This window comes from Aedes aegypti, chromosome 2, assembly GCF_002204515.2.
Source record: "Aedes aegypti strain LVP_AGWG chromosome 2, AaegL5.0 Primary Assembly, whole genome shotgun sequence".
In the NCBI taxonomy this organism is placed as follows: Eukaryota; Metazoa; Arthropoda; class Insecta; order Diptera; family Culicidae; genus Aedes; species Aedes aegypti.
Genome location: NC_035108.1, coordinates 347,482,384 through 347,508,014, shown reverse-complemented (window position 1 = coordinate 347,508,014; position 25,631 = coordinate 347,482,384). Strand labels below are relative to the sequence as shown.

General features: G+C 41.6%; 1 protein-coding gene across 4 annotated transcripts in view; it reads left to right on the top strand.

Moving 5' to 3' along the window:
• LOC5575210 (serine/threonine-protein phosphatase 6 regulatory ankyrin repeat subunit B) overlaps positions 1-25,631 on the top strand; it is a 275,762-nt gene that overhangs the window by 74,427 nt on the left and 175,704 nt on the right. For all 4 annotated transcript variants that reach the window (XM_021846207.1, XM_021846200.1, XM_021846199.1 and 1 more), the window contains exon 3: positions 21,995-22,096. In XM_021846207.1, the coding sequence (XP_021701899.1) occupies positions 21,995-22,096 (102 nt within the window). The remainder of the gene's footprint in view (positions 1-21,994; positions 22,097-25,631) is intronic.

Here is a 25,631-nt window from a genome sequence, read left to right as displayed (position 1 = left end):
CTCCGGTACATCCCCCTCTCCGTAATTCTGCTCAGGTCCAGCAGGATTACTTACCGGAAGAACATTGACCACGGCGAGTTTCGCCACAGGACGACGTAGAACACCAACTCCAGTCTGAACATCCGCTTGCCGTATTCGACCATCTTTTCCTTGAATGACGTTAATCACCTTACCCCGAGGCCATCGATTCCTCGTTGTCTCCCCCACGATGAACACAACATCTCCTTCTTGAATGGGTTTCACCTCGTCGTGCCATTTGGTTCTCCGAGTCAAGACGGGAAGATATTCTCGGATCCATCTCACCCAAAACTGATCCAGAATATATCGGCACAAGTTCCAGCCATTTCGTAGTCCTTCACCCTCCGTGGCTGGTAGTTTCTCCGGTTGTTTGACCCCACTGGAACTAAGCAGGATAAAATGATTCGGAGTCAAGGCCTCCTGATCCGACGTTTCCAGCGGCATATACGTCAACGGTCTGGAGTTGACCATTGACTCTGCGTCACACAGAATGGTTTGGAAAATTTCTTCTGTCGGCGTGCGAGAACAGTTAACTGCCTCCAAAGCTGCTTTCACAGATCTTACCATTCTTTCCCACGCACCTCCCATGTGCGGGGAGGATGGTGGGATGAAGAACCAACGAGTTTTGGCGTCGGTGAAGCTCTCCGACAATTCTCGATTCATTGTAGCAATTTGAGCAGCCAACTCTCTGCTAGCCCCTACAAAATTCGTTCCGTGATCGGAGTAAATTTGTGTTGGGGCACCTCGGCGCGCGATGAACCGGCGCAGAGCGAATTTACAGGATTCTGCTGAAAGAGATGCGACAACTTCCAAATGAACCGCTCTGACGACCAAGCAAGTAAAGAGCGCTACCCAACGCTTCACTTGACCACGCCCGATCTTTATCAAATACGGGCCGAAATAATCGATTCCAACCAGCGAAAATGGTCGGACAAACGGGGTTACACGTGCTTCCGGTAGAGGCGCCATCCTAGGCACTTCAGGGCGCGCCTTGTACACGATGCACCATTGACACCGTTTTGCTACTTGGCGCACCACCGTCCGAAGAGTTGAAATGTGATACCGTTGACGGATTTCGTTAACTACAGTCTCATTGCACTGATGCCCAAACCGTCTGTGATACCAGTCAACTAGAAGCTTGGTGACACGATGATCTTTCGGCAGGATTACTGGGAATTTCGCATCATATGCAGCCAACGGGGAAGCTTCTGTTCGACCTGCTATACGAAGAACGCCAAAGTCGTCTATGAATGGTGATAGTTGCCTGATTGTACTGCTTCTATCAAGTTTCAATGCCGGATTTCCTTCTGCACTTTTGTTTTGCTGTAGAATGAAAATCTCCTCGGAGTATGAATCCGTCTGAGCGATTCGCCACAGAGCCCTCTCTGCGCGAACCAGATCCTCTTGCTTCAGCACTTGTTTATCCGCTCGTTTGCCGAAGATCAAATAGCGATCCATGAACGAAAAGGCGTATGCCGTACTTCTGAGCATTCGTTCCCACTTGGAGAACCGATGCGGCTCGACGCATGGGTCCCGAAACTTCACTCGATGCACGTGCACAGTTCGTATTTCTTCGATGGTGCTCACTGTAGGTTCCTGCTGCTGGGGCCACTCATTCTCTGACAACAAAAGGAAATTTGGTCCTGTGAACCACCGGTTGTCCGATTGGCAGGAGGGACCTTTTCCCCATTTCGTGGCCTCGTCCGCGACATTGAGTTTGGTGGGTATCCAGTGCCACTCCTCAGGCTGCGTATCTTCCAGAATCTCACCAATTCGTACGGCTACATACTGTTTGTACTTTCTAGCGTCTGAGGCGATCCAGGAAAGGACAGTTTTAGAGTCGCTCCAAAAGAATCTGCGACTTACAGGAAGGGTGTGGTTCTCGGCGATGGATTTCGCTAATCGGCTCCCGATAACGGCCGCTTGTAGCTCTAATCTAGGGACTGACAGCGGCTTCAGTGGAGCCACTTTGGCCTTTGAGGCTATCAATGCACATCGTGGTTGACCACGATCAATTATTCGGAAATAGCCAACACAAGCGAATGCAAACTCACTTGCGTCTACAAATATGTGCAGTTGCAATGATCTGAAGCTGTCCTGATCATATCCGGGAAAATAACAACGTGGAATACGTATTTCACTCAGATTGGAAAGCTGCTTGATCCATCGTTCCCAGTTCTCGAAAATGTTCGCTGGAATCGTATCATCCCAACCCACTTGAGCCCTCCACAGGTCTTGTATGATCATCTTACCGTGCACCAGTAAATGCGCTATCAACCCGAGCGGGTCAAAAACGCTCATCACGAACCTCAGGACGCTTCTCTTCGTTGCAGTGAACTTTGATGGTCCTGCATGTTCCTGATTGTCCGGTAACTTGACGGAGTACATGAAGAAGTCTTTCTCCGGTACCCAGGCCATACCAAGAACACGCTCCACTTGAGTTGCTTTGTCAGCGTTGAACTCCTTCTTCGTTTCTGTTGCGCTTTCTCCGATGATCTGCAGCACCTTCAGCGAGTTTGAACGCCAGTTACGTAGCTCAAAGCCTGCATTCTGCTGAATCTTCCGTACATCAGACGCCAGTATTGCCAATTCTTCTTCCGTATCTCGACTGTCCAAATAGTCATCAACATAGTGATTTTCTATTACTGCTGCTGTTGCTTCTGGTAGTTCTTCTTGCCACTCCATCGCGTTCGTATTTTTTACGAAATTTGCCGAACAAGGCGAACATGTGGATCCAAAGATGGCCACGTCCATCACAAATATATCCGGCTTTTTAGACGGGTCGTTCCTGTAGAGAAAACGTTGTACCTGACGATCTTCTTTCCTAATCTTCAGCTGATGGTACATTTCACGGATGTCTCCTGCGATCGCCACCTGCCGCTGTCGAAAGCGACACAATACTGCTGGCAACGATGTAAGAAGGTCTGGGCCCTTTAACAGCATGTCATTGAGCGAAACTCCGTTCGCCTTGGCAGCCGCGTCCCAGATGATGCGCACTTTTCCAGGCTTGCGCGGATTTGTTACGACGCCAAGTGGGAGGTACCAGGTTCGATGTGGATCACTTTCTTTGAGCTCCTGCGACGTTATCCTATGAGCATAGCCTTTGGTCTGGTACTCGGCAATTTGTTTGTCCAAACTCTCGCGCAATGTGGCGTGTTTGCTTAGCTTCCGTTCGAGACAAATCAAACGACGTTCCGCCATACCGTAGCTTGATGGTAGTTCCACCAAATCGTACCGCCACAACAGTCCTGTCTCATAGTGGCCGTCACTCCGCTTCACAGTCGTTTGTTGCAAAATCTCTTTCGCTCGTCGATCTTCTTCGGATTCCAGTTCACGTGTTGCAGAAACGCCAAGATTTTCCGTCGCAAAGTAACTTTTGACAAGCTCGTGTATGTTACTATCCTCCACGCTCTTGTTGATGTGCAAAACTGCCGAGGAACTCACATTTCCTGTTGAGCTATCGATGCTTCCGAAAACAGCCCATCCCAGTCTTGTTTTGGCTGCTACCAGCCCATTCAGTCGGCCTTCACGTACCTTGAGAGGTACCGCGAGTTTCAAATTGTCCAGTCCAATCAGGATTCTCGGAACGGCTTCTTTGTAGCTCTTCACAGGTAGACCAGCTAAATACGGGTATCGCTTGGACAATTCACCATAGTCCACCGTCTGTATAGGAAGATCTAAACTGCTCACGGTACTCACAGCCGTCAACGGGAAAATTCGGTTGCTTTCTTCCCCAGAGATCATCAGATTGACCAGCCGAGAATTCGATTCGTGTCGAGAAACATTCGCTGTCCATGTCAGCGACAGTGAATGAGATTCTCCTTCAAGATTCAATAGTGCAGCAATTTCGGCGTCAATCAGTGTCGACGAAGACCCTTCGTCAAGAAAGGCAAAGGTAGATACTCTTCCCTGCTTGCCGTACAAAATCACTGGTATTATACGGAAAATCGTAGCTTTCTGGATTCGGTCGTGCAGATTAACGATGACATCGGATTTTGACGGTGCCCCGGAGTTATCAGAAGAAGTTGATTTGGTAGTAGTCGGTGGGCTGGGATGCAGTGACGGATGATGCCTCTTGTCACAGTTCCCGATTCCACAGGTCCGTGTGGACTTGCAAGACCACCGTCCGTGAGGCACCAGACAGATCGCACACAGTTGGTGTGTCTCTACCGCTTTCAGACGCTCGCCGAGTGGCAAGGACTTGAATTTGTTGCAGTCCTTGATTCTGTGCTTTACGCTTTGGCAAATATAGCACGGCCTGTCTTTGTTTTCAACCTTCTTTCCCTGCTGCTCCAACTTCTTGGGCTCGGAAGTCACGTGAGCATTGATGAACGCCTTTTCCTTCTTTGGCCTTTCATTTCCGCCTGTTCGAGGTCCTTCGAAGTCGCTGAAATGCGCTACGTCACTCGCCGCCGACGTAATGGCACTCATGTAGTCGCAGAATGTACCCAAATCCACATGTCCAGCCGCTTTTTTATACAAAGCCCAATCTAGCCGGAGGTGTGGTGGCAATTTATCCACTAACTCTTGCAGCATAGTGGGATTAGTCAAGTGGGCTTGTTGGTTGGCGGCCTTGAGATGCCCAACAAGATTTTGGACAACGAGGCCGAAATTCACCAGCATTTCGAGCCTTTCCGGCTTCGGCGTGGGAACACTTCGCACTTTATTAAGCAGCGACTGTACTAGTCGCTCTGGGCTACCGAATAACGTTTCTAGCGTATCCATAATTTTCGGCACCGATGAAGGTAGCATCAGGTTACTCCTGACTGCTTCCAGTGCTTTGCCTTTGAGGCAACGCTGCAATCGCATCAAATTTTCCGCTTGTGAGTAGCCACACATGGCAGTTGAGTTGCGAAAGCTGCTTATAAAAAGAGGCCATTCCTCGGGATTTCCTGAGAATACAGGAAGTTCCTTAGGCACCACCTGTCTGGCAGACAATTGCTGTTGGAATTGCCCCCACATTGCCTGTTGGTTTTGCAATTGCTGCAGATGGCTAACGTTTGGCCCAGGCTGTTGCTGTAGCGATGCATGTGACGACGACTGTGTAAACTGGTGGTGTTCCGGTATATCACGCACTAAGACCTCCGAAACGGGTGGGTGCGGTGGTTGCGGGGTATATGATGAGCGAAATACAGATGGAGGATTCGATCGTTTCTCTGTTTCATTATACAGACCCAATTTCTGGAATGCATGGGTGTGTGGAAACTGAGACAACTGATCGAACGACGATATCATCGTTGGTTGGACCATCGATCTCTGTTCAGCCGGACTGCTTGAATGTTCCAACGGCGACTGCAACATATGGGATGGTTGTGGTGGAGACGACGACACTATAGTTCGCTGAGCTAGTGGTTGTGGCTGTGCTAAACGCGAGCGAGACGTTTCGATATTCGTTTCTGCAGCAGCCTGCATGGGGATCAACTGTGACACCGGTGACTCACTTATTGGTGGAAGAGATACTCTCTCTCGATCAGTTGGCATTGATAGAGGTTGCTGGAAAAGAAAGGTAGGTAGAGCCGGTCGTGGTACTAATTTCGATCTTCCAGGGGCGGCCTGCAGGGACGGTACAGGGGTAATCACCGACTGTGCGTACACTGGCTCCGTTCGCAACGGCTGTACGAACGTTTGTGTACATCGCGAGGTGGGTAAAGTTTGCTGTTGAACCACGTCAACCGCTCGAATCGGAGTGGATGCAGTGATCGGGTCCTTTATACCAGCAATAGAACCTACACCTACATTAGCAACGTTGCCAACCGCCCATTCAGTCGAAGGTTTCGATGAAGAAAACTTATCTCCAGCGTTCATTGCTTCGTTCGTCGTAGTAGATGGGATTTTTGGCACTGTTCCGGTGTATTTCGTCACCATTCCTCTTGGCACACCCATGGCACTGGCGAGCGGAATCGGCGGGAATATTTCCTCGACATTTTCGAGAATCGAAAATCCCCCAGCAGCTTCATCTACTCCCTGAATCCATTCCCGAACCTGATCGTGTTGACTTTCTCGACTACGACGACTTCGACGACTCCGCTGACTTTCTGCTCCTGTGGCCTCCGCCTCAGCCAACAGTAGAGCATATTTTTCGTCGAGGTATTTCTTTTCCAGGGCAGCTTTCTCAGCCAGGGCCTCCTCCTGTGCCTTCTTTTCTTCCTCCAACCGCATGAGTCGAAGTTGAAACAGCGTCGACCGCGAAGAGTTACTGGATCTCCCAGACACCGAAGTACCACTTATGGACACCGTCGGGATACAATCTTTACACGTCCACTTACCACCGAGACTCTCAGCCAGCCCCACACACGCACGATGACACCAACGATTGCACCGATCGCAAGCTATCATGTTTGCTGCGTGAATGGATTGTTTGCACACCTGGCAAGTGCGCTGAGGGTTCTCCGCATTGGCCTTCGCCGCTGCTCGCGTAATTGGGGGCGTCATGGATTCGTCCGTAATGTCCGCAAGTCTGTCGATTCTATTGATCCAGCTTCGCATCGAGTAGATTTCTTTAAAGGATGTAGGCACGGGTCATAACGTAGATCAAGAAATCACGGCTCTCGTAGCAGTTCATTTTATTCATGATAGAGCTTTAAAGCTAAAAGTATTATACAATTGTTATTGCTTATGGTTCTGGGTTCGAAGGTGTCAAATACTTACAAATCTGTGACTCCTAGTCAACTTCTCTTACGTCATTACAACCGTCCTGTGATATTTGTCTCTAGTCGATCTAACTGTTTTAAGTACAATTTTCTTAGTCATAAGTCAAAAAACATAGTCATAAGTTTACTCACAGTTTGTAATTGTAGAATTCAATTCAAATTTAAGAAATTTAGGTTTAATTCATTTAGTTTAAGAGTATGGAATGCATGGAAGCTAACCTAAAATGTTTGTATGAGTATAATTTAGTGTAATTTAATTTTTGTGTATTATTTTTAACATTTGACTCACGATATAATTGAAGCTCAATCGCAACACACAATTTACGTATTAGCGCAGGGAAACAATTCGAGTATAAACTCCTAAACTCATAGGCTGACGATTAAACTTGTTACCATTTCTCTCATCGGTCACACTACATGATTTTCGGAAACAATCTCATCGTGTTGTTTTCTTTTGTACTTCGGTACCTACTTCATCAGAGCAAAAGGATGACAAGCTGTCCGTCAGATTTTCAGCATCCCTGTGGGTATTTCTGCCGCAGCTTCGACGGGTGTAACGCCCTCCGGTACAAAATGGAATACTACTAAATTCGGTTTTTATCTATTCAACTAAACAGCTCTAAGATTTATTATCATTTTAATATTAATTTTCGAATATGACTGATACAAGCAAATAATGATAGATTTTGAATATTTTTGAGCTTAAATGATTAAAAAGTGAAAAAAAATTTAAAACTCACATTTTATTTTCTTTACCAATAAATAATTTATAAAACGTGACATCATAAGTGTGGTTTAAGTGCATGTTTGCGAATTTAAGTGCGGAAAAATGACGTTTAGTGTATAAACTGTATTTATCCAACATGAAAAGCAGCAGTTTTATTTATGGTTCCACTCATATGTATTAGAGAAGTGGGAGAGGATCAAAATAGCAATTTATATTCTAGTATATACAATTTTACACCATTCAGCCAAAAAAGTTTAAGACTGACGATGTTGATTGAAATCACGATGATTCAAGTAGAAAATTTTTTAACTTGAAATTTATATGATTTATATGATCGTGATTGTACAAATTATTGAGTACTTCCCCGTCGTACGGTGGACGGTCACACAATTTGCAGGGTGTAGAAAAGTGTGACATAATTACACGTCCGCATCAGATCATTCCGATTCATTCGCTGCACTTGTTACATTACATTATAAGGAATAAGTGCACCGAATACACCATAAGGATAAGATGACACACACGGTATGGGACGATTCAAATATGACGTCCATCGTTTTTCGGGATTTCCGGACACCCCTCCGTCCGCTGTCACGCTTTTTTCAATACCTTATGCATGCACTGTTACACCTTCATAGATCCCCTCCATCTCCCCAATTGATGGACGTCATTTTTGGATGACCCTTATGCTATCGCACTTTGAAGGAGCGTGCATATGCAATATGCATAATTTTGACCGCATTTGTGGCGTTACCATGAAACTTAGTGTAAACAGAATTCTATAATGAAAAGTCAAGGTAATTAAAAGGCCGAACTTTTCTGTAAAGTTAAATTATTACCGATATTTATAAAAAAATTGGCATGATAAACATCTACAATATTCTTGTTTGCGCCTAATATAATTCATTTTTTATGAATATATTGTAAAGTATTCTGCTGTAATTGCATAAGTATCACCAGACGTCAGAAAAAATCTGTTTTCTAAGTAAAATTGAGGAATAATTCAAAACGCATTTATTAGAGAAAATCAAAATGTACTATCACCGAAGTTTCTTAAAATACACTTGAAAATATGCTTATTCAAGTAACGGGAAAAGCTTGAAGATATGCTTATTCAAGTAACGGGAAAAGTTTTTGATTCCACTTGCGCCATTTTGAAATGTTACGCTTGGAAAAGTGGGTGAAAAAACTGCAAAAACGCTTATATCTTTTCATATGAAAATTTTAGAGGTATGACGTCTTCAGAGAAAATGTGTATTTTGCTTATATCTAAAACTCTTCAGAACATAGTATGCTTGAAAAATTGATATTTTCGTTAGTATTGAGGAAAACCCGATTTTTGACCAAAAAGTTCTAAAGTGACCTATATCTCTAAAACTATCAGATATAGAAAAAAATGATGTTCTACGAAGTTTTCATATTTTCTATAATCTTCAATATTGTAGAAAATTTTGTCGCGCTATCTTTTGAATAAAAAAGTTTGAGAGCGAATTTCGAAAGCTATGAAATTTGGCGCTTATGACACTTTTGCATATAACGCGCCATGACCAGACAAACAAATGTTCAGAAGACACCAAAACTCTATCTCTTATATTTTACAAGTTATTAATTTATTCCACTTAATTTCGTTCCGTGGACCAATGTGCAATGTCATTTAACAGTTGCTTCATTGTTCCTGAGCTATTAAAAGATATCCATAACTCTCCTCAAAGTGTGGATTGATTTAATCGGCTGAAAGCATTATTGAGATGTTCACTAAAGTGCTGCTTTCAGCATTCAATAACCTCACGTTTGTTTACCAAGACACTTCCATCTTCATTTATGTTCGTCTTACGGTTTACGGTACGAACCCTTTACGGGATTCGGTGAGCTTTTGATAGAACTCAGAACAGGAACTGCGTTTCTTGAGCTATGCATAGCTGATCCATCATCTGGAGGTCAGAGACAAAAACATAATTTTAAGATCAAGCCAGGCTTCTAAGAATTATGTTATTTTTTCCTCTTGAGCGGAAAAATAATCTGAAAATAGCGTTAGAAAGCTTGCAAACGGTAGATTTTTATACTCAACTAGTGGTCCCGGCAAACTTCGTCTTGCCATCAAGTAGGCTGTTGAAAAATGACATACAAACTCTCATACAAAATGAAACACGAAAGAAAACCCGTTTTTACAACTATTTCGAAGACTTTCCCAAACTTTTTTTACGCACGAACACGTCGGAACCCTTGGCAAATGCGACAGTGAAAGAATTGTTGAAATTCGTTGAACCGTTCTCAAGCCATTTCGTGACATACAAACACCATTCCATTTTTATTTATATAGATATACTCGATATACGCAACTCAAAACCAACTTAAATGTCACTTACACCATTTTGCGTTTGGGCCCCTGCTTCAGGTCACTTTCAATATACAGCCTTCAATAGTGTTAAAAATTTACTTCACTGTGCACAAAATATTATCCTACCCATTGTTCCGAACGTGGATCTATGTTAAAAATAGTTTATTTTCTACGAACAGTTGAATAATGTCCACCGTCTCAGTAATTCGCAAGCAAACGTAAACAAATACCTCCCCCCCCCTTAAGGTGCAAGCTTTCCACATTCCAGTGGAATGCAAATCAACACCCGCACGTGGTCGCCGCGGCCATGTGCTGGGAGGCAAGCTTTCCAGGCAAGAGCCAAACATTACACGGCGCAAGGTGTCAGAAAAGGACAACTTCATTCACACCTGTTTTTTGTTACACCAATACTATCAAATGTGAACACCTGCTTCATGGTTGGGGTGAAATGGTGAGGATGAAAACGACTATACCACCCCAAATCCCCCATTTATCATTATCATCATCATTTGCAAAGTTGGCTTGGCGTCGTCAACGTCATTGCAAACAACGCGAGGTGTTGGTGTTTTGTTGTTTGGAATTCCAACAGGAAGCAACAAGTTTTGCGTGCAGTTGCTTTGATTTTTTCCCTCTTTGCTGTTTTTTTCTCCTTCTTGGGTTACAGTTACTATTTTTATTTTCCCCCACTATGTCACATCTCATTGAAATCGGTATGACACATCACTTGAATTGCTTGACCGCAAGCACCAACCCTCTGCATAAACTCCAAGTGATTCAGAGTCAGAACAGGACTGGTGTTCAGACAAGTGATGGGTTCATTAAATGATTGCTTTTTACTATTTCTAGGTGGTAGTGCTATTTCAATCGAAGATGAGAACAATAATAGAGCGGAAATCTTTTTTTTTTTTCGTTGATAAGACCAACTGGGGCAAATAGTTTTTAGCTTAGTTTGGCCACGATCATTCCCACAGTTATTAACTGAGAGCTATTTCTGTCTGAAAAATGAATAATTTAGCACGTGAATATCGTGAATGTAACAAACATGAATATACTTTATGCTTCGGGTGGGCGAGTAAATTTGCAATCCGTTATTCGAACCCATCACCCTCAATATAAATGTCGACAAAACATGTATCTAATACGGCTATCGGAAAAGGTTTACCTTGAGGCGTATTACAATCTATGACAAAATGTACAAGATTGCACGACATTCAACTTAGACTATGTTCGAGAAAGACCCCCACTTGGAATGTTTGACTGACAAGTGCTATGTAAGTATCTTACATGAGAATGGTGTGGTGGTGAAATATTAATCACGGGGTCGACAACACTACGGCAAATTCAATATTGCCTCGAAAATGAACCATGTAGACTAGAGGAGGCGATATTCAGATTATTCGTTTGGAAATGGTCACTTTTTATTCAGAAGTGACAGGAAGATAATCTACAAATTTACGTAGATCCAACAATCAATTATAATTTTACTAGATACTGTTTGTTTGTTTGTGTCACTGAATCTTTCCAGGAAAACGTAAAATTAAAAAAAAAATTGAAAATTCTACACCATTTTTATTTATCTGTGAACCAATTCTGTGATGCATTATGTTTTAAGTTAAAATTTGACAGCTTATCAGCGTGTTTGGATTTGAATTTGGAGCTTGACAAATCAGAAGATATTTGATGTTCCCAATGATTTCAAAATAAACACCTATTTTTTTACTTAACAATCAATTAAAAAAAAAAAATCCAATGGGTCTATGACATTCAATTAGAGCATTTGAAAAGCTCATTAGAGTCAAGCTGATTTTAACAGTTTCGAATTCTTACTATTCTCAACTTCCCAGGGAAGGGTGCGACTCAAATCTTTTTCGGTGCTATACGCGCTACTGCGAGATAGCACCTTCAATTCGAAAGAGACGTGCACGAGCAATTTCTCTGCGCTGCACCCTGGCAGTGCTGACTCGCAATGTGCTCTTGGCTGCGTGGTATCGAGTTTACTCATTTTCACTCTTGCGTTTTCGTACACGCGTCAAAAATTCCATTTGAATTAATTTCACTAATATGTGACTGTCAAAACTCTTAAACACGATGAACTTATTTTATCGCCACCTTATGATTCTGACTTCACCAATAACATAAAGATCCATACATATATTTTTTTGTAAAGTACTTAATAAGTTTGTCCGCCTTCAAAGCATACCTTGCCGAAATTTTCCTAGAGTGAATTTTTGTGCTAGCTGGAAGAGATTGTGTCTTGCTTGTTCTCGCTTAAAAACAAATTGTCTTCTGCACAAAGATGCCAAGTCATTTTTTCAAAAATCTGGAAGATTTTGAAAACTTTTTTGGAGAAGCTTCATACACGACCTAACCTTACAAATTCATTATAAATTTTTATTTGAATCTACCATATTTTTTTAAATGGGGTTTCATAAATCTGGAATATTCTAAACAAATCTGGAAGGTTGGCAACGCTGGTCTTGCACCTTGCTTTGAGTTTACTCGCGAAGAATGGGAGACACAATTATTTTCGAAGTGGCACGCATGTGTTTAGCACAGCTTTCGGACATTCCCTTCCAGGACCTAGAATGTTGTCGTGCTTGCTCTACGATATACATATATAAAATTATTTCATTTCTACAGAGGCTTTTTAAGAAATCTAACAATATTATATGCACGCATTGTTCTAGAAAAGCTACAAGTGAACTATAATGATGTGTCCTGGAATTCTTCCAGAAATTTTTCCAATAATTTTCTCTGCTGTTAAAACAAAATGAAGGAATTGTTATTAGAATTTCTGAAGGCATTGCCACATGACTCCCTACATCAAATCTTCCACAACTCCTCGAGGGATTTTTCCAAGAAGTCTCACCTTAATTCTTGCAGGAGGTAAAATGCTGCTTCTTCCATGAGTTCAAACAGAAAATTTCATATGCTCTCTTGATATGCAACAGATGTTCATGGATTCTCCAAAGAGCTGCTCTATTTTTTCTTACATTTTATCTGGGAAATCATCTAGAAATATAATCATATACCATATGTTTTTTCTGAGTTCTGAAGCAAAACTCTGCAAGGATCAGTGGATTCGTTACTGAGTTTCTCAGTAAAATAAGAACCAACACAAAAAGAAATTTCTGGATGGGTTCCTGGTCGAATCTCATTGAATAGTTCCTGGATGAATATTTATTTATTTATTTATTTAATTGTGATACTTACTTCAACTGATCTTTTTGTTCTCATTGAATTACTTAAACTAATTACAGTACGATACCCACATCTACAAGTTTGTTTCTAGTAATTTAAAACATCTTCAATAATAAAAAAAAACATTCGAATTAAAAAAACACATTAATACTTGCATCAACATCATATCCATTACTACAGGGGTTTTCAGCCTTTTTGGCTCGCGGAGCACTTTTTTAAATAAAATTGTTGCGCGGAGCACCTGTTCCTCATCACCAGTAGTAAACAGACCCTATAATTCATACGAAAATTGTTAAGTAAAATTTATGTTACTTACTTACTTATTTGGCTTTACATCAATTATCTTGATAAAGCCTCGCCAACAATAATTCGCCAATTCACTCGGTTCATGGCCGCTTCTCTCCATCCTCGACTGTGACCCATGCTCTCAAGGTACTGGTGCACCTGGTCAATCCACCTAGCTCACTGCGCCCCACGCTTTCTTGTTCCGACCGGATTCGTAGCGAAAACCATCTTAACAGGGTTGTTGTCCGGCATTCTGGGGTTGGCAGGGCATCCCAGTGTATCCTTCCAGCTTTAGCTACCTTCACGATACTGGGTTCGCCGTAGAGTTGAGCGAGCTCGTGGTTCATCCTTCGCCGCCACACGCCGTTCTCCTGTACACCGCCGAAGATCGTCCTTAGCACTCGGCGTTCGAAAACCCCAAGAGCTTGCAAGTCCTCCTCGAGCATAGTCCACGCCTCATGCCCGTAGAGGACTACCGGTCTTATGAGCGTTTTGTACATCGTACGTTTGGTGCGGGGGTGAATCTTTCTTGACCGCAGTTTCTTCTGGAGCCCATAGTAGGCACGACTTCCGCTGATGATGCGCCTTCGTATTTCCCGACTAACATTGTTGTCAGCCGTCAACAAGGATCCGAGGTAGACAAACTCGTCCACCACCTCGAAGGTATCTCCGTCTATAGGAACACTGCTTCCTAGGCGGGTCCTGTCGCGCTCAGTTCCGCCAACCAGCATGTACTTTGTTTTCGACGCATTCACCATTAGCCCGACTCTTGTTGCTTCGCGTTTCAGGCGGGTGAACAAATCTGCCACCGTTTCAAATTTTCTCCCAATAATATCCATGTCGTCCGCGAAGCAAACAAATTGTCCGGATCTCGTGAAAATCGTGCCTCGACTGTTAAGTCCGGCTCTCCGCATAACACCTTCAAGCGCAATATTGAACAACAGGCACGAAAGTCCATCGCCCTGTCGTAGTCCCCGCCGAGACTCGAACGAACTGGAGTGTTCGCCCGAGATCTTCACGCAGTTTTGCACACCGTTCATCGTTGCTCTGATCAATGTTGTGAGCTTCCCGGGAAAGCTGTTCTCGTCCATGATTTTTCATAGCTCTACGCGGTCGATACTATCGTATGCCGCCTTGAAATCGATGAACAAATGGTGCGTAGGGACCTGGTACTCACGGCATTTCTGGAGGATTTGCCGCACGGAAAAGATCTGGTCCGTTGTCGAGCGGCCGTTGATGAAACCTGCTTGATAACTTCCCACGAACTCGTTTGCTATAGGTGATAGACGACGGAAGAGAATCTGGGATAGCACTTTGTAGGCGGCGTTTAGGATGGTGATTGCACGATAATTTTCAAACTCCAGTTTGTCGCCCTTTTTGTAGATAGGCCATAGAACGCCTTGCTTGGTCCTCCGGTAGCTGTTCCGTTTCCCAGATTCTGACTATCAGCCGATGCAGACAAGCGGCCAACCTGTCCGGGCCCATCTTGATGAGTTCGGCTCCGATACCATCCTTGCCAGCGGCCTTGTTGTTCTTGAGCTGTTGAATGCATCCTTAACTTCCCCCATCGTGGGAGCTGGTTGGTTTCCGCTGTCCGCTGTGCTGACGTAGCCATCGCCTTCGTTATCCTGACCTTCTGTGCCTGTGTTCTCTGCGCCATTCAGGTGTTCATCGTAGTGCTGCTTCCACCTTTCGATCACCTCGCGTCCGTCCGTCAAGATGCTCCCATCCTTATCCGGGCACATCTCAGCTCGCGGCACGAAGCCTTTGCGGGATGTGTTGAGCTTCTGATAGAATTTCTGCGTTTCTTGGGAACGGTACAGCAACTCCATCTCTTGGCATTCCACCTCTTCCAGGCGGCGCTTTTTGTCCCGGAATAGGCGGGTTTGCTGTTTCCGCTTCAGTCTGTATCGTTCCACGTTTTGCCGCGTACCATGCTGCAGCATCGCAGCCCGCGCTGCATTCTTCTCCTCTAAAACCTCCTGGCACTCCTCGTCGAACCAATCGTTTCTTGAGCTCCGCTCCACATATCCGACAATGCTTTCGGCAGTGTCGTTAATGGCTGCTTTGACTGTCCTCCAGCAGTCCTCAAGAGGGGCCCTATCGAGCTCGCCCTCATCCGGCAACGCTGCCTCAAGATGCTGCGCGTATGCATTGGCGACATCCGGTTGTTTCAGCCGCTCGAGATTGTACCGGAGCGGGCGTCGGTACCGTACATCATTGATGACGGATAGTTTTGGGCGCAGTTTCACCATCACCAGGTAGTGGTCGAAGTCCATGAAAGCGCCACGATAGGTTCTGACGTCGGTTATGTCGAAGAAGTGCCGTCCATCGATCAAAACGTGGTCGATTTGCGATTCTGTCTGCTGAGGTGATCTCCAGGTGTACCGATACGGGAGGCTGTGTGGAAATAGGTGCTACGAATGGCCATATTCTTGGAGGCGGCAAAATCTATCTGTCGTAGGCCGTTCTCTTTCGTCAGCCGGTGGGCGCTGAACTTTCCAATCGTCGGTCTGAACTCCTCCTCCTGGCCAACCTGAGCGTTCAAATCTCCTGTGATGATCTTGACGTCGAGGCTTGGGCAGCGGTCGTACTCGCGTTCGAGCTGCGCGTAAAATTCGTCCTTGTCATCATCAGTGCTTCCGGAGTGTGGGCTATGCACGTTGATTATGCTGAAGTTAAAGAATCGGCCTTTGATTCTTAACTTGCACATTCGTTCATTGATCGGCCACCACCCGATCACGCGCCTTTGCATATGACCCATCACGATGAAAGCTGTTCTCAGCTCGCGTGTGTTGCCGCAGCTCTGGTAGATGGTATGATTACCTCTAAACGTTCGCACCAATGCTCCTGTCCAACACACCTCCTGCAGCGCTACGATGTCGAAACCGCGGGTCTTCAGTACATCGGAGAGTATGCGAGTACTTCCAATGAAGTTGAGAGATTTGCAGTTCCACGTACCGAGTTTTCAATTGCTAGTCCTTTTTCATTGCTGTGGTCTTCGCCGATTGTTCCGGTCCGTATTCTCTCGTTGACGTTCCTGTGCTGATGTGTTTTTACGGTTGGCTTGCAGGGCCTGACACCAACCCCCTAGATTTCTGGAGGACCATTCCCCCTACATGTTCGGAGGGCCATAGAGCACAGTTTAGCTTAGAGTTCTTCTCTGGCACTCGGACGATGATCAGCCGCCCCTGACATGGGGAACAGACGCTGTTGTTAGCCGCTCCTAACATGGAGTACAGACGCTCCAGGTTTGCAAAAGCAAAAGCAAAAGCAAACCCCCCCTTCCCTGTCAGCATACGACCAAAGTTCCCACCGGGGGTTGGTTACCTGATCTTCCCCAAGGTTACTCGTACCCCGGCCAGTACCACGAGGAGGTAGGGATAGGAGTTGCTGGGCAAGAGGCTAAGGACCGCCCCTCTGTGCGGTCTATTCTATTTTATCTATTTTATTCTTGCAGGTACGCGAGGTACCAATGGTACGCCATGCCCAGCCATTTACCGCGCCAAATATGTATTCTATATTTATATCGAATAGTGACAACTTGTATGAAATTGTTTGTTGAGTCCTGGAAGTCTTACAGATACAGTACTGGACAGACTAAATTGCATTGGGTACTTTTCATATAAAATGGTCTTGTTTGAATGCCTGATGCAGGTACTCCGATTGACCTGAAATTATGGATTTGCGATGATTTAAACGTTTGTATGTGAAATGCAACGAATTTATAACTGGGAAAATTTAATGTTTTTTGTACGTAGTGGTGTAAATCAGGGTGATTTCTGCAAGATTTGCTATAAGATGTTTTGGAGATATCCTGGGTTAAATCCCTGGAAGGAAAAACATCTGAAGAAGACTACAGAAAAATTTGTAGAAAAAATCCTGAGAATATTTTTGGAAGTATACGTAGTGACTTTCCTAGACAAACACTGTAATGAATTCCTGAATTGATGAAAGAAGCAACTATTTTTAAAATTCAATTAAATTCACAGTTTAACTGCTGAAATGACAACTATTTAACTTTCAAGCAGTGATGAAAAGTCACGAACATGTCTGCTGAACCGGAATAAAAACAAAACGAAAAGCTTGCGAGCATCATAGTGTTGATTTACTCACATCTATCGTGCTCGTGAGTAAACGAGAGTAGTGTTTGATCCTTCGACCTTGTTGCTAGCTCCTGCGGGGGCGGGCGATGAGGGCAGGATCGAACATGCCGCGCATGATTATATCATGGATCTCATCGCCAAACATTGGTGACTCCCAGATCTCTACCTTATCCCACTAACCCAATATCCTTTCCATGACAACCGTGGAGATGCAGAGGTGATCTCGGTCTCTCGTAACAACGGTAGTCACACTAATATTCTTTCGCTCCACCGATGACCGTAAGGACGTGGCCGGCGCCGTTATTGACTTTTGAATTTTGAGCTCTTGATTTGTGCACATTTAGAATGGTAAGCTAATTCCAAGCCCCATTCATTAAATTTCTGTGCAACTTCGATTGTTCTGGGCAATCACGGAGTAGCAACTACAAATTGTACGGTCATCTATGCTCATGCTCATGCTCTATCGTGCTCGTGAGTAAACGAAGCTAAAGTGATTCGCGAACGTATTCGACATTGTTCAGAATCAATTGCGCTTCTGAAAAAAACTATGTTCCCTCTCAAAGTTTTTTGACTACAAACTGGTGTCAGTATACTGTCGATTTGTTTGTCAAAACCATAAAAAACGAACCTTGTTCGGTTGCTCGCGAGTAAACATTCGCGAACTATTTGCTATTTCTTTTGGTATGTTCTGCGGGTGAAAACTTACTCGCACCAAGCCTGTTCTAGAATCTGTCATGTTTTTTTTTTGCGTTGGTTTACACTCGTGAGGTGCTTCGTGATGCGAACATTTCCAACACTGCCTTCGAAATCCTTGTTTGAATTAGATCCATAACGGGTTTTCGGCGCGGATTTCTGACATTAACTATGTATGTATGGCTCTTCTAAAGAAGTTTGATTTTTACAACCAAGAATATTGCGCAGAGATTAAAACGAATGACATAGACAATACTAATACAAATCAATTATTAGGCTTTTCCTAATAACGCCTTCCAGACATGACTTTGCGTTTCGTTTATTCCCATTGAATATAAAAAGTAAGGGGGGCCAAACCAAACCCGGAATAATGAAAAACAAAGTGACAAACTTCAAGAATGCATTATAAATAGCCACTGGATGGTCATGGGTTAGTTTTTCGACTCCCGTACTAGCCATGAGATGCATCGAAAAGGGCGGTCAAAGTCACCCCCTAGTCCCAATGGCACGCCGCACGACGGTACATAAAAAAGCACAGTTAAGAACACACTTAAACATTGCAAGAGAGCTTATAACGATAGCTCTGCATTTGATAGAGATCGGCCACCACCTTCAATTAGAAAACCCAGAATTCGTTGATTAAAGCAATGCGATTCAGGCATAGCTTCAGAAAGTATGACGGAAAACCCTTTAACATTTTTTAATTATTTCCTTCAAAAAGTATGTTCAAAATTCGTTTAGAATTTTTGTCAAAAATGATATTTAGGTTCTGGAAGCAGATATTGTTCCAGGAATATCTAAATCTGAAAAAAATAACCGTCCTATAATAAAAGAAAAGACCTGCTGTAGTCGGATTATAATGATGCCTTAGTTAGGAAGGGAAATACTGTGGAGTGGAGTAAATTCGTTAATGTTCTATGAGAAATTCTCAATATTACTGCTCTCAGCTTTTGATTTCTCGTTTGATATGTCCAAAACAAGAACGGATATACTTTAGTTATCATTTGATTTAGGAAAGGACATGAACTTATTCCAATTTTATTTGGTGTGATTATCGTTACGAGAACCCTGAAACTTCACTATGGACGTTTGCTGACAGAAAGAGAGATTGCTTTTTTTCCAGAGGGTCTAAATCTGAATCTTTTTGTTGATAGAAATGTCGATGGCGCTGAATTCGAGGATGTAGGTGCGTTCGTATACCTAGGATCATAAAAAACGTTGGATAACAACTGCTGCCATGAAATTCGGAGATGCTTTATTGTCTGAATTCGTGCTTAGTATGAACTCCAGAAGATCTTGAGATCCATGATAACTAACAAACAGCAACTCTATGCTAAGTGTACCTGACACAAAACCTTAATGAAGCCGATATGTGCACAACACGTGAGCAATGCTCGAGGAGGATTTTTGAAGCACTAGTAGACTAATAGTGATAGTTTATGAACGCCATGTGATAAGGGTCATCTATGGAAGAGTACATGAAAACAGCGTATGAGTGAGAAAAATGAATCACGACTTGGAGCAACTTTTTGACGACCCCAGTATCAAGAATTAAGTTGGAATTATACTATTTACACGGTACGTTTCAAGAATGTCAGACAACAAACTTATATGGCTCGAATTTGACGTGTATAAGACGTAGAGGAGCGAGATAGGTGGATGAACCAAGCAAGAAAGTAGGCTACAAAGATGTGGCTGTACACTGCACTTTACCGAGTATGCTCATTCCTTCAATCAATTTAATCATACTAATTTTATAAAAAGTCGTCATGATGCTCGACAATTATGAACTAACCATCAAGGATTTCCTCCTATTATTTCTTCGTTTGCAATCGAAGGCGCTGATTCTTATTTTTCACCAGGATCCTTGTACACACGTGTACATTTATTGCACATCGCCCAACAGGCTCCTCAACCCTAGGTGTGGTCATAAGCACTCGCAAACATGCAATTTTCGACCAAAGACTTTCTCCTTACCCTATACCCTTTATGCTTCCCTGCATGCTTCTTATCGCGATCGATGTGCAGAGTAAAGAAAATGAATTAGAATCATGCACATCGTGCCAGCCCGCGAGTACTCTGCCCAAGATGCTCTCGAACAGAACCGCACCTAGCTATCCAAATGCCTGACCGATTGACCCTGACCTCGGTGGAGAAAAGAGAATGGGGGAAATATTGGCGTGCCCTAGGAAAAGGATAACCAGCACTAATTTCTCTCAAAACAACCAGTAAAATAATTCGAAACAAGCACTAATTGAGTATGGGGCCTTCCTTAAGTAGTCGAGTGGTTAGAGTGCGCGGCTACAAAGCAAAGCCACGCTGAAGGTGTCTGGGTTCGATTCCCGGTCGGTCCAGGATCTTTTCGTAATGGAAATTTCCTTGACTTCCCTGGACATAGAGTATCATCGTACCTGCCACACGATATATGAATGCGAAAATGGCGACGTTGGTAAAGAAAGCTCTCAGTGGAACTGTGGAAGTGCTCATATGAACACTAAGCTGAGAAGCACGCTCTGTCCCAGTGAGGACGTTAATACCAAGAAGAAGAAGAGCTGTTACACTCTCTGATCATGGTTCGATCGGCTTATTCGGATCAAAACTCAAACACTGAATGCTCCTCTCCTTTAAATTCTTGTAAATTGGGCTGCCAAAGAGAACCAAACCATCAAATAGGGAGAAGATTGAAGCCAACCTCCCAGGAAGCTCCACAGGTTAAATGTTAAAGTACTATTACCGCCAGAACCGCGTCCGTGATAGTGCAGCAACAGATAACGATCATTTTTATTATGTTTCCTTTTTTTTCGGGGAGCCAAGACAAACAGATGAGTGGTTATTTATCGTTGCAGTTAAACCATTAAATTTGGATAAGTTTGGGGCACGTGAGCTTCCGCAACATGAAAACGGATTTGTCGGAATTCGGCCAATTTGATTTATTTTAACCGGTGCGGCACTATTTTTTTCTGGAACGTCCTTGATGGTGTCTTGGATTTCTTTGAAGTCGAAATGCGAAATGGCGAATATTGATAATTGCATCAAATCAATTCGACGCTTTAGACCAATTTTCCGAACATCAAATCGAAGTAGCCTCTTGACCAGGCTTTTTGATTCAAGTGAGGAATCAAAGAGTACCACTAATTGTGATCAGTTGTTCTAAATTAGGAGGATTTAGGCGGGAGATTTTGAACTTCATTAGCGGAATCAAGGTTTCCTTCCAAATCGTAAAGAAAGGAGATTGTCGCGTTTCGCCGGGAATTTTTAAAGATCTCGAACTTATTCTCAAACACCTTGAAGTGAAGAAGAGCACATTTTTTTACTTACACCCTTCCTCATCTTTTCTGGATTAACTTCCTGCAATATGCTTGACAAAAACGCTACTTGAAACATTGAGTCATGTTCTTATTGTTGAAGGAGAGTCCACTTCAGGCTCTAATTCATATAACAAACTGGACCAATTTAAATTCAATCCTCATAATGCATATGACATTTACAAGCAGGTGACCTAATAACTTATCTTTAGATGTATCACTTCTTACTGCCTAACCCAGTTTTCTTCAATCTATGACGACAGCACTACCAGTACAATAATTAGCCATTCTCATAAGTAACCCCCAACCAACTGTTGGCCACCGCATGCATACGTGAGCGATACGTGCATGTTACTTCGTCATTATAATACGAAGGGTGTGTTCCTTTTCACCACGGGCAGAAATCCAATCAACTTATAAGCATACATCACTTCTTATGAATTTGATAATGAGTTTGTTCCGGAGAAATTAAACGCCGAAAGGGCGTGATAGTTCAAAAGTGAAATTCATGTTCCAAGAAAGAAACTAAAATGGAAATAGATTGCTTCCTTTTTTTCTGGGCTTCATCAATCATCAGAGTGCTATTTTGGGACCGTACCTAATCATCATCGGAAATATTTTTCCTCCCCATATTGATTCGAACACTAATCCCAATTTATTTATCGTTTTAGGACAATTACAATGTGATACATATTGCTTCCATGTACTCTAGAGAAGATGTAGTTAAATTACTTTTAAATAAGCGTGGCATCGACCCATACTCCACGGGAGGGGTAAGTATAGTACTGTGACCTGGATTTTTTTTTGCGATTATTACTTTTTTATTTTTTATTGTAATGATGTAGCAGGTTTTATCGACAGCACTCAGCTTGATTATTTCAACACAATAAGGAAATCGAATCCTGCTTTGGCGTTGGGTTAATTATAGAAAAGGTGAGAAGCTTTTTATGATAGCTGAATAGAGTAACGAAATTATTCGAGCTGATATTTCAGAATAATTTCATGTAGGTTAAGTCAAACCATTTCTCGTGATGCAAACACGTAATGCTGGAAGCAAAGCATGGATGTGATATTACTCCTTTATAGGAACGAAACAGTTTACCTTAGTTTAGTATTTCATTTTCTCTAATTCATTAAGCTGCCGTGAACCAAGTTATTTCCAGTCGCATTTTTCTGTTTTGAACTTACAGTATCATTAACGAAACAACACTTTTTGTTCAGCAGAGTTAAGGAAAACCATCGTATCAAACTGTTCTATAAATAAAAGTAATCTCAAATCAGTCCCACTACATCTTTTTTTTCTGCTTGTCATTTTTTTCCATTTTTCAGAAACGATTTTTTCAAGAATTTCCGATTGTGAGGATTTACGTGTAGGGAGGTGTTTCAAGGACCGTATTTGGATCGTTTGGATTCGTTAAAGAGTGGTTGTGCAATCTTGAGACTTGCGTGCGTGTGGGGTCTGATTCTCGGAAGATTTGAAGACTACGTTCCTGGGACGTTTGTTTGTGCGTTGATTTGGCGGTGGCTTTCAAGTTTGATTGGCGTATTGACAAGAGTAATGCTGTTCGAGTGGCAAGATTTTTGGATTTTATAAGATTCCTGGATTCTCAATTTGGTGGTTTCAACTACACATTTTCTTTGTTGAAAGCTTGATAAGTATCATTATTATATATATTATAGTTGAGTATAAGTTTCTTTTTCTCTATTCCTATCTTACATTTAGTTATTGTTTTGAATTTATCTACAATTATGGAAACTGATTCAGGAGAAGGAGATTCAAATGAAAATGATCATTCTATAGAAACCCCTTCAATTAAACCTTTTCGCATAAAAATTAATCCATCCACTTTTCCGGGTTCATATGTAGTTTATTTTAGAAAAAAGGAGAGACCTATTAATGTTTTGTTGATTTCTGCTGAGGTTTACAAAAAATTTAAATCAGTAAAAGAAATCAAGAAAATTTCTCTCGACAAATTAAGAGTAGTTTTTGCATCTCGAGAGGATGCCAACTCTCTTTTAGAATCAACATTTTTTGTAAATTCTTATCGTGTATATGCTCCATGTGATTTTTGTGAAATCAATGGAGTTATATACGATGAAGATTTAAATTGTGACGACATTAGGAATAATGGTACTGGTATGTTTAAAAACAAATCCATTGCTCCTGTTAGTATTTTAGATTGTAATCGTTTATCAAAATTATTTTTTAGTGACAATGAATGCAAATATGTTTAATCTAATTGTATAAAAATAACATTTTCTGGATCGGTTCTCCCAGATTATGTTATGATTGATAACGTCATTTTTCATGTTAGACTTTACTACCCTAAGTTCATGCACTGTGAGCGTTGTCTCCTTTTTGGCCACACATCTAATTTTTGTTCGAATAAATTGAAATGCTCCAAATGCGGAGACCTTCATTCATCGGAAGATTGTAAGAAAAAATTTGATGTTTTTATTTATTGTAGACAAAAACATACTAGTTTGAGAGAATGTTCTGTATATATTGAGCATCAATCAAAATTGAATAAAAAAATTTAAAACAAAAATCTTTTATCATATTGGGGTGGTCCATTAATTACGTAAGACATTTTTCGGGATTTTTCAACCCCCCCTCCCCCCGTGATAAGATTTTTTGTATAAAAATCCAAAATAAATTGTATGGCGCGTAAGAAATCTCAAACCCCCCCTCCCCCCTTAAACCCTTACGTAATTAATGGATAGCCCTTATGCTGCTATAATGAAATCTTCTGATAATATTAGTACTTCAAATTCATTTGCATTATTACCAGATGTCTATGATAATGATTATGACAAACAACATAATTTTCTTAACAATCCTGTGAACAAAAGAAAACGAACTTATATTAACTCATCAAGAAAATCAATTCCTACTTTTGAACCTCAACCATCTACTTCTTATGAGACACATTTTCCTTCACTCAATGTTTCCAATACCCCCAAAATCATTCCTGGTTTTCAAAAAGTTGATAACTCCTCAAACAATGTTGATTCAAACACTAATAATACTTCAGGAGATAGAAAAAATAAAGGTAGCGATAATTCCATTTTGAATATTTTAGAAGAATTAGTTGAATTTTTAGGTCTTAGTGGTCTTTGGAAAAAAAATATTAAAATTATCTTACCTTTTGTGGCTTCTATTTTGGATAAATTGAATAATTTTGGACCACTCATTGCATCTTTGTTTTCATCCTAATGGCTTCAAAAAATATAAATAGTTTTAATATTTTAAAATGGAATTGTCGCAGCATCATTAACAAACTCGATAGATCAAAAGCCTTGATAAATAGCTTAAATACCAATATTTTTTGTTTAAATGAAACTTGGCTAACAGAATCTAAATTTTTACGTGTTCCACAATTCAAAATTTTTAGAAAACATCGTTGTGATTCATATGGAGGATTTCTGATTGGAATACGAAATAATATTGAATTTAAATATTTGGATATTTCAATACAATCACACATTAAATATATTGCCGTTACAATTAGAAAAGATGGTTTTGAATTTTTTATTGTTTGTTTCTATTTACCTCCCAACGTAAGTTTTTCTTTATCGCAAATTAAATGTATTTTAAAAGAAATTCCTTCTCCTTATTATATATTGAGTGATTTTAATGTCAATAATATAGCGTGGGGTATTCATAGCTCTGATGGAAGAGGTTCTTTGATATTGGAATTGATTGATGAGTTAAATTTAAATATTTTAAATGATGGATCTTTTACCAGAATTGCAGTACCTCCTTCTCATTCATCATGTATTGATTTATCTCTTTGTTCTAATAGTTTATTCATGATGTCGTCTTGGAAAACTATTGATGATCCGAATAATAGTGATCATTTACCTATTTCAATTTGATTTCAAAATCTTATGCATAACAAAACGCCACAAAAAGTACATGTTCCTGATCTATGTGATAATGTAGGTTGGATTAAATTTGCCGATTATGTATCATTTTCTTTGTATAATGATGGTAATTCATTTTCTGTGTTAGAGAAGTACAATCATTTTTCAAATCTTTTAACTGATTGTTTACATAAAGCACAGAAAATAAAGGTTGGTCTAGATGTTTTTAAGAAAAAGCGTCCTCCTTTTTGGTGGGATAATGAGTGTACTATTGCTTTAAAAAATAAATCTGCTGCATTTAAACTATTTCGTAAATCTGGTTGTAGGGAACATTATTTTTCATATCAGAAAGCTGAAGCATTATTCACTAGAATTACTAAATTCAAGAAAAGATACTATTGAAAAACATTTGTAGAAAGCCTCGATTAAGATACTTCACTT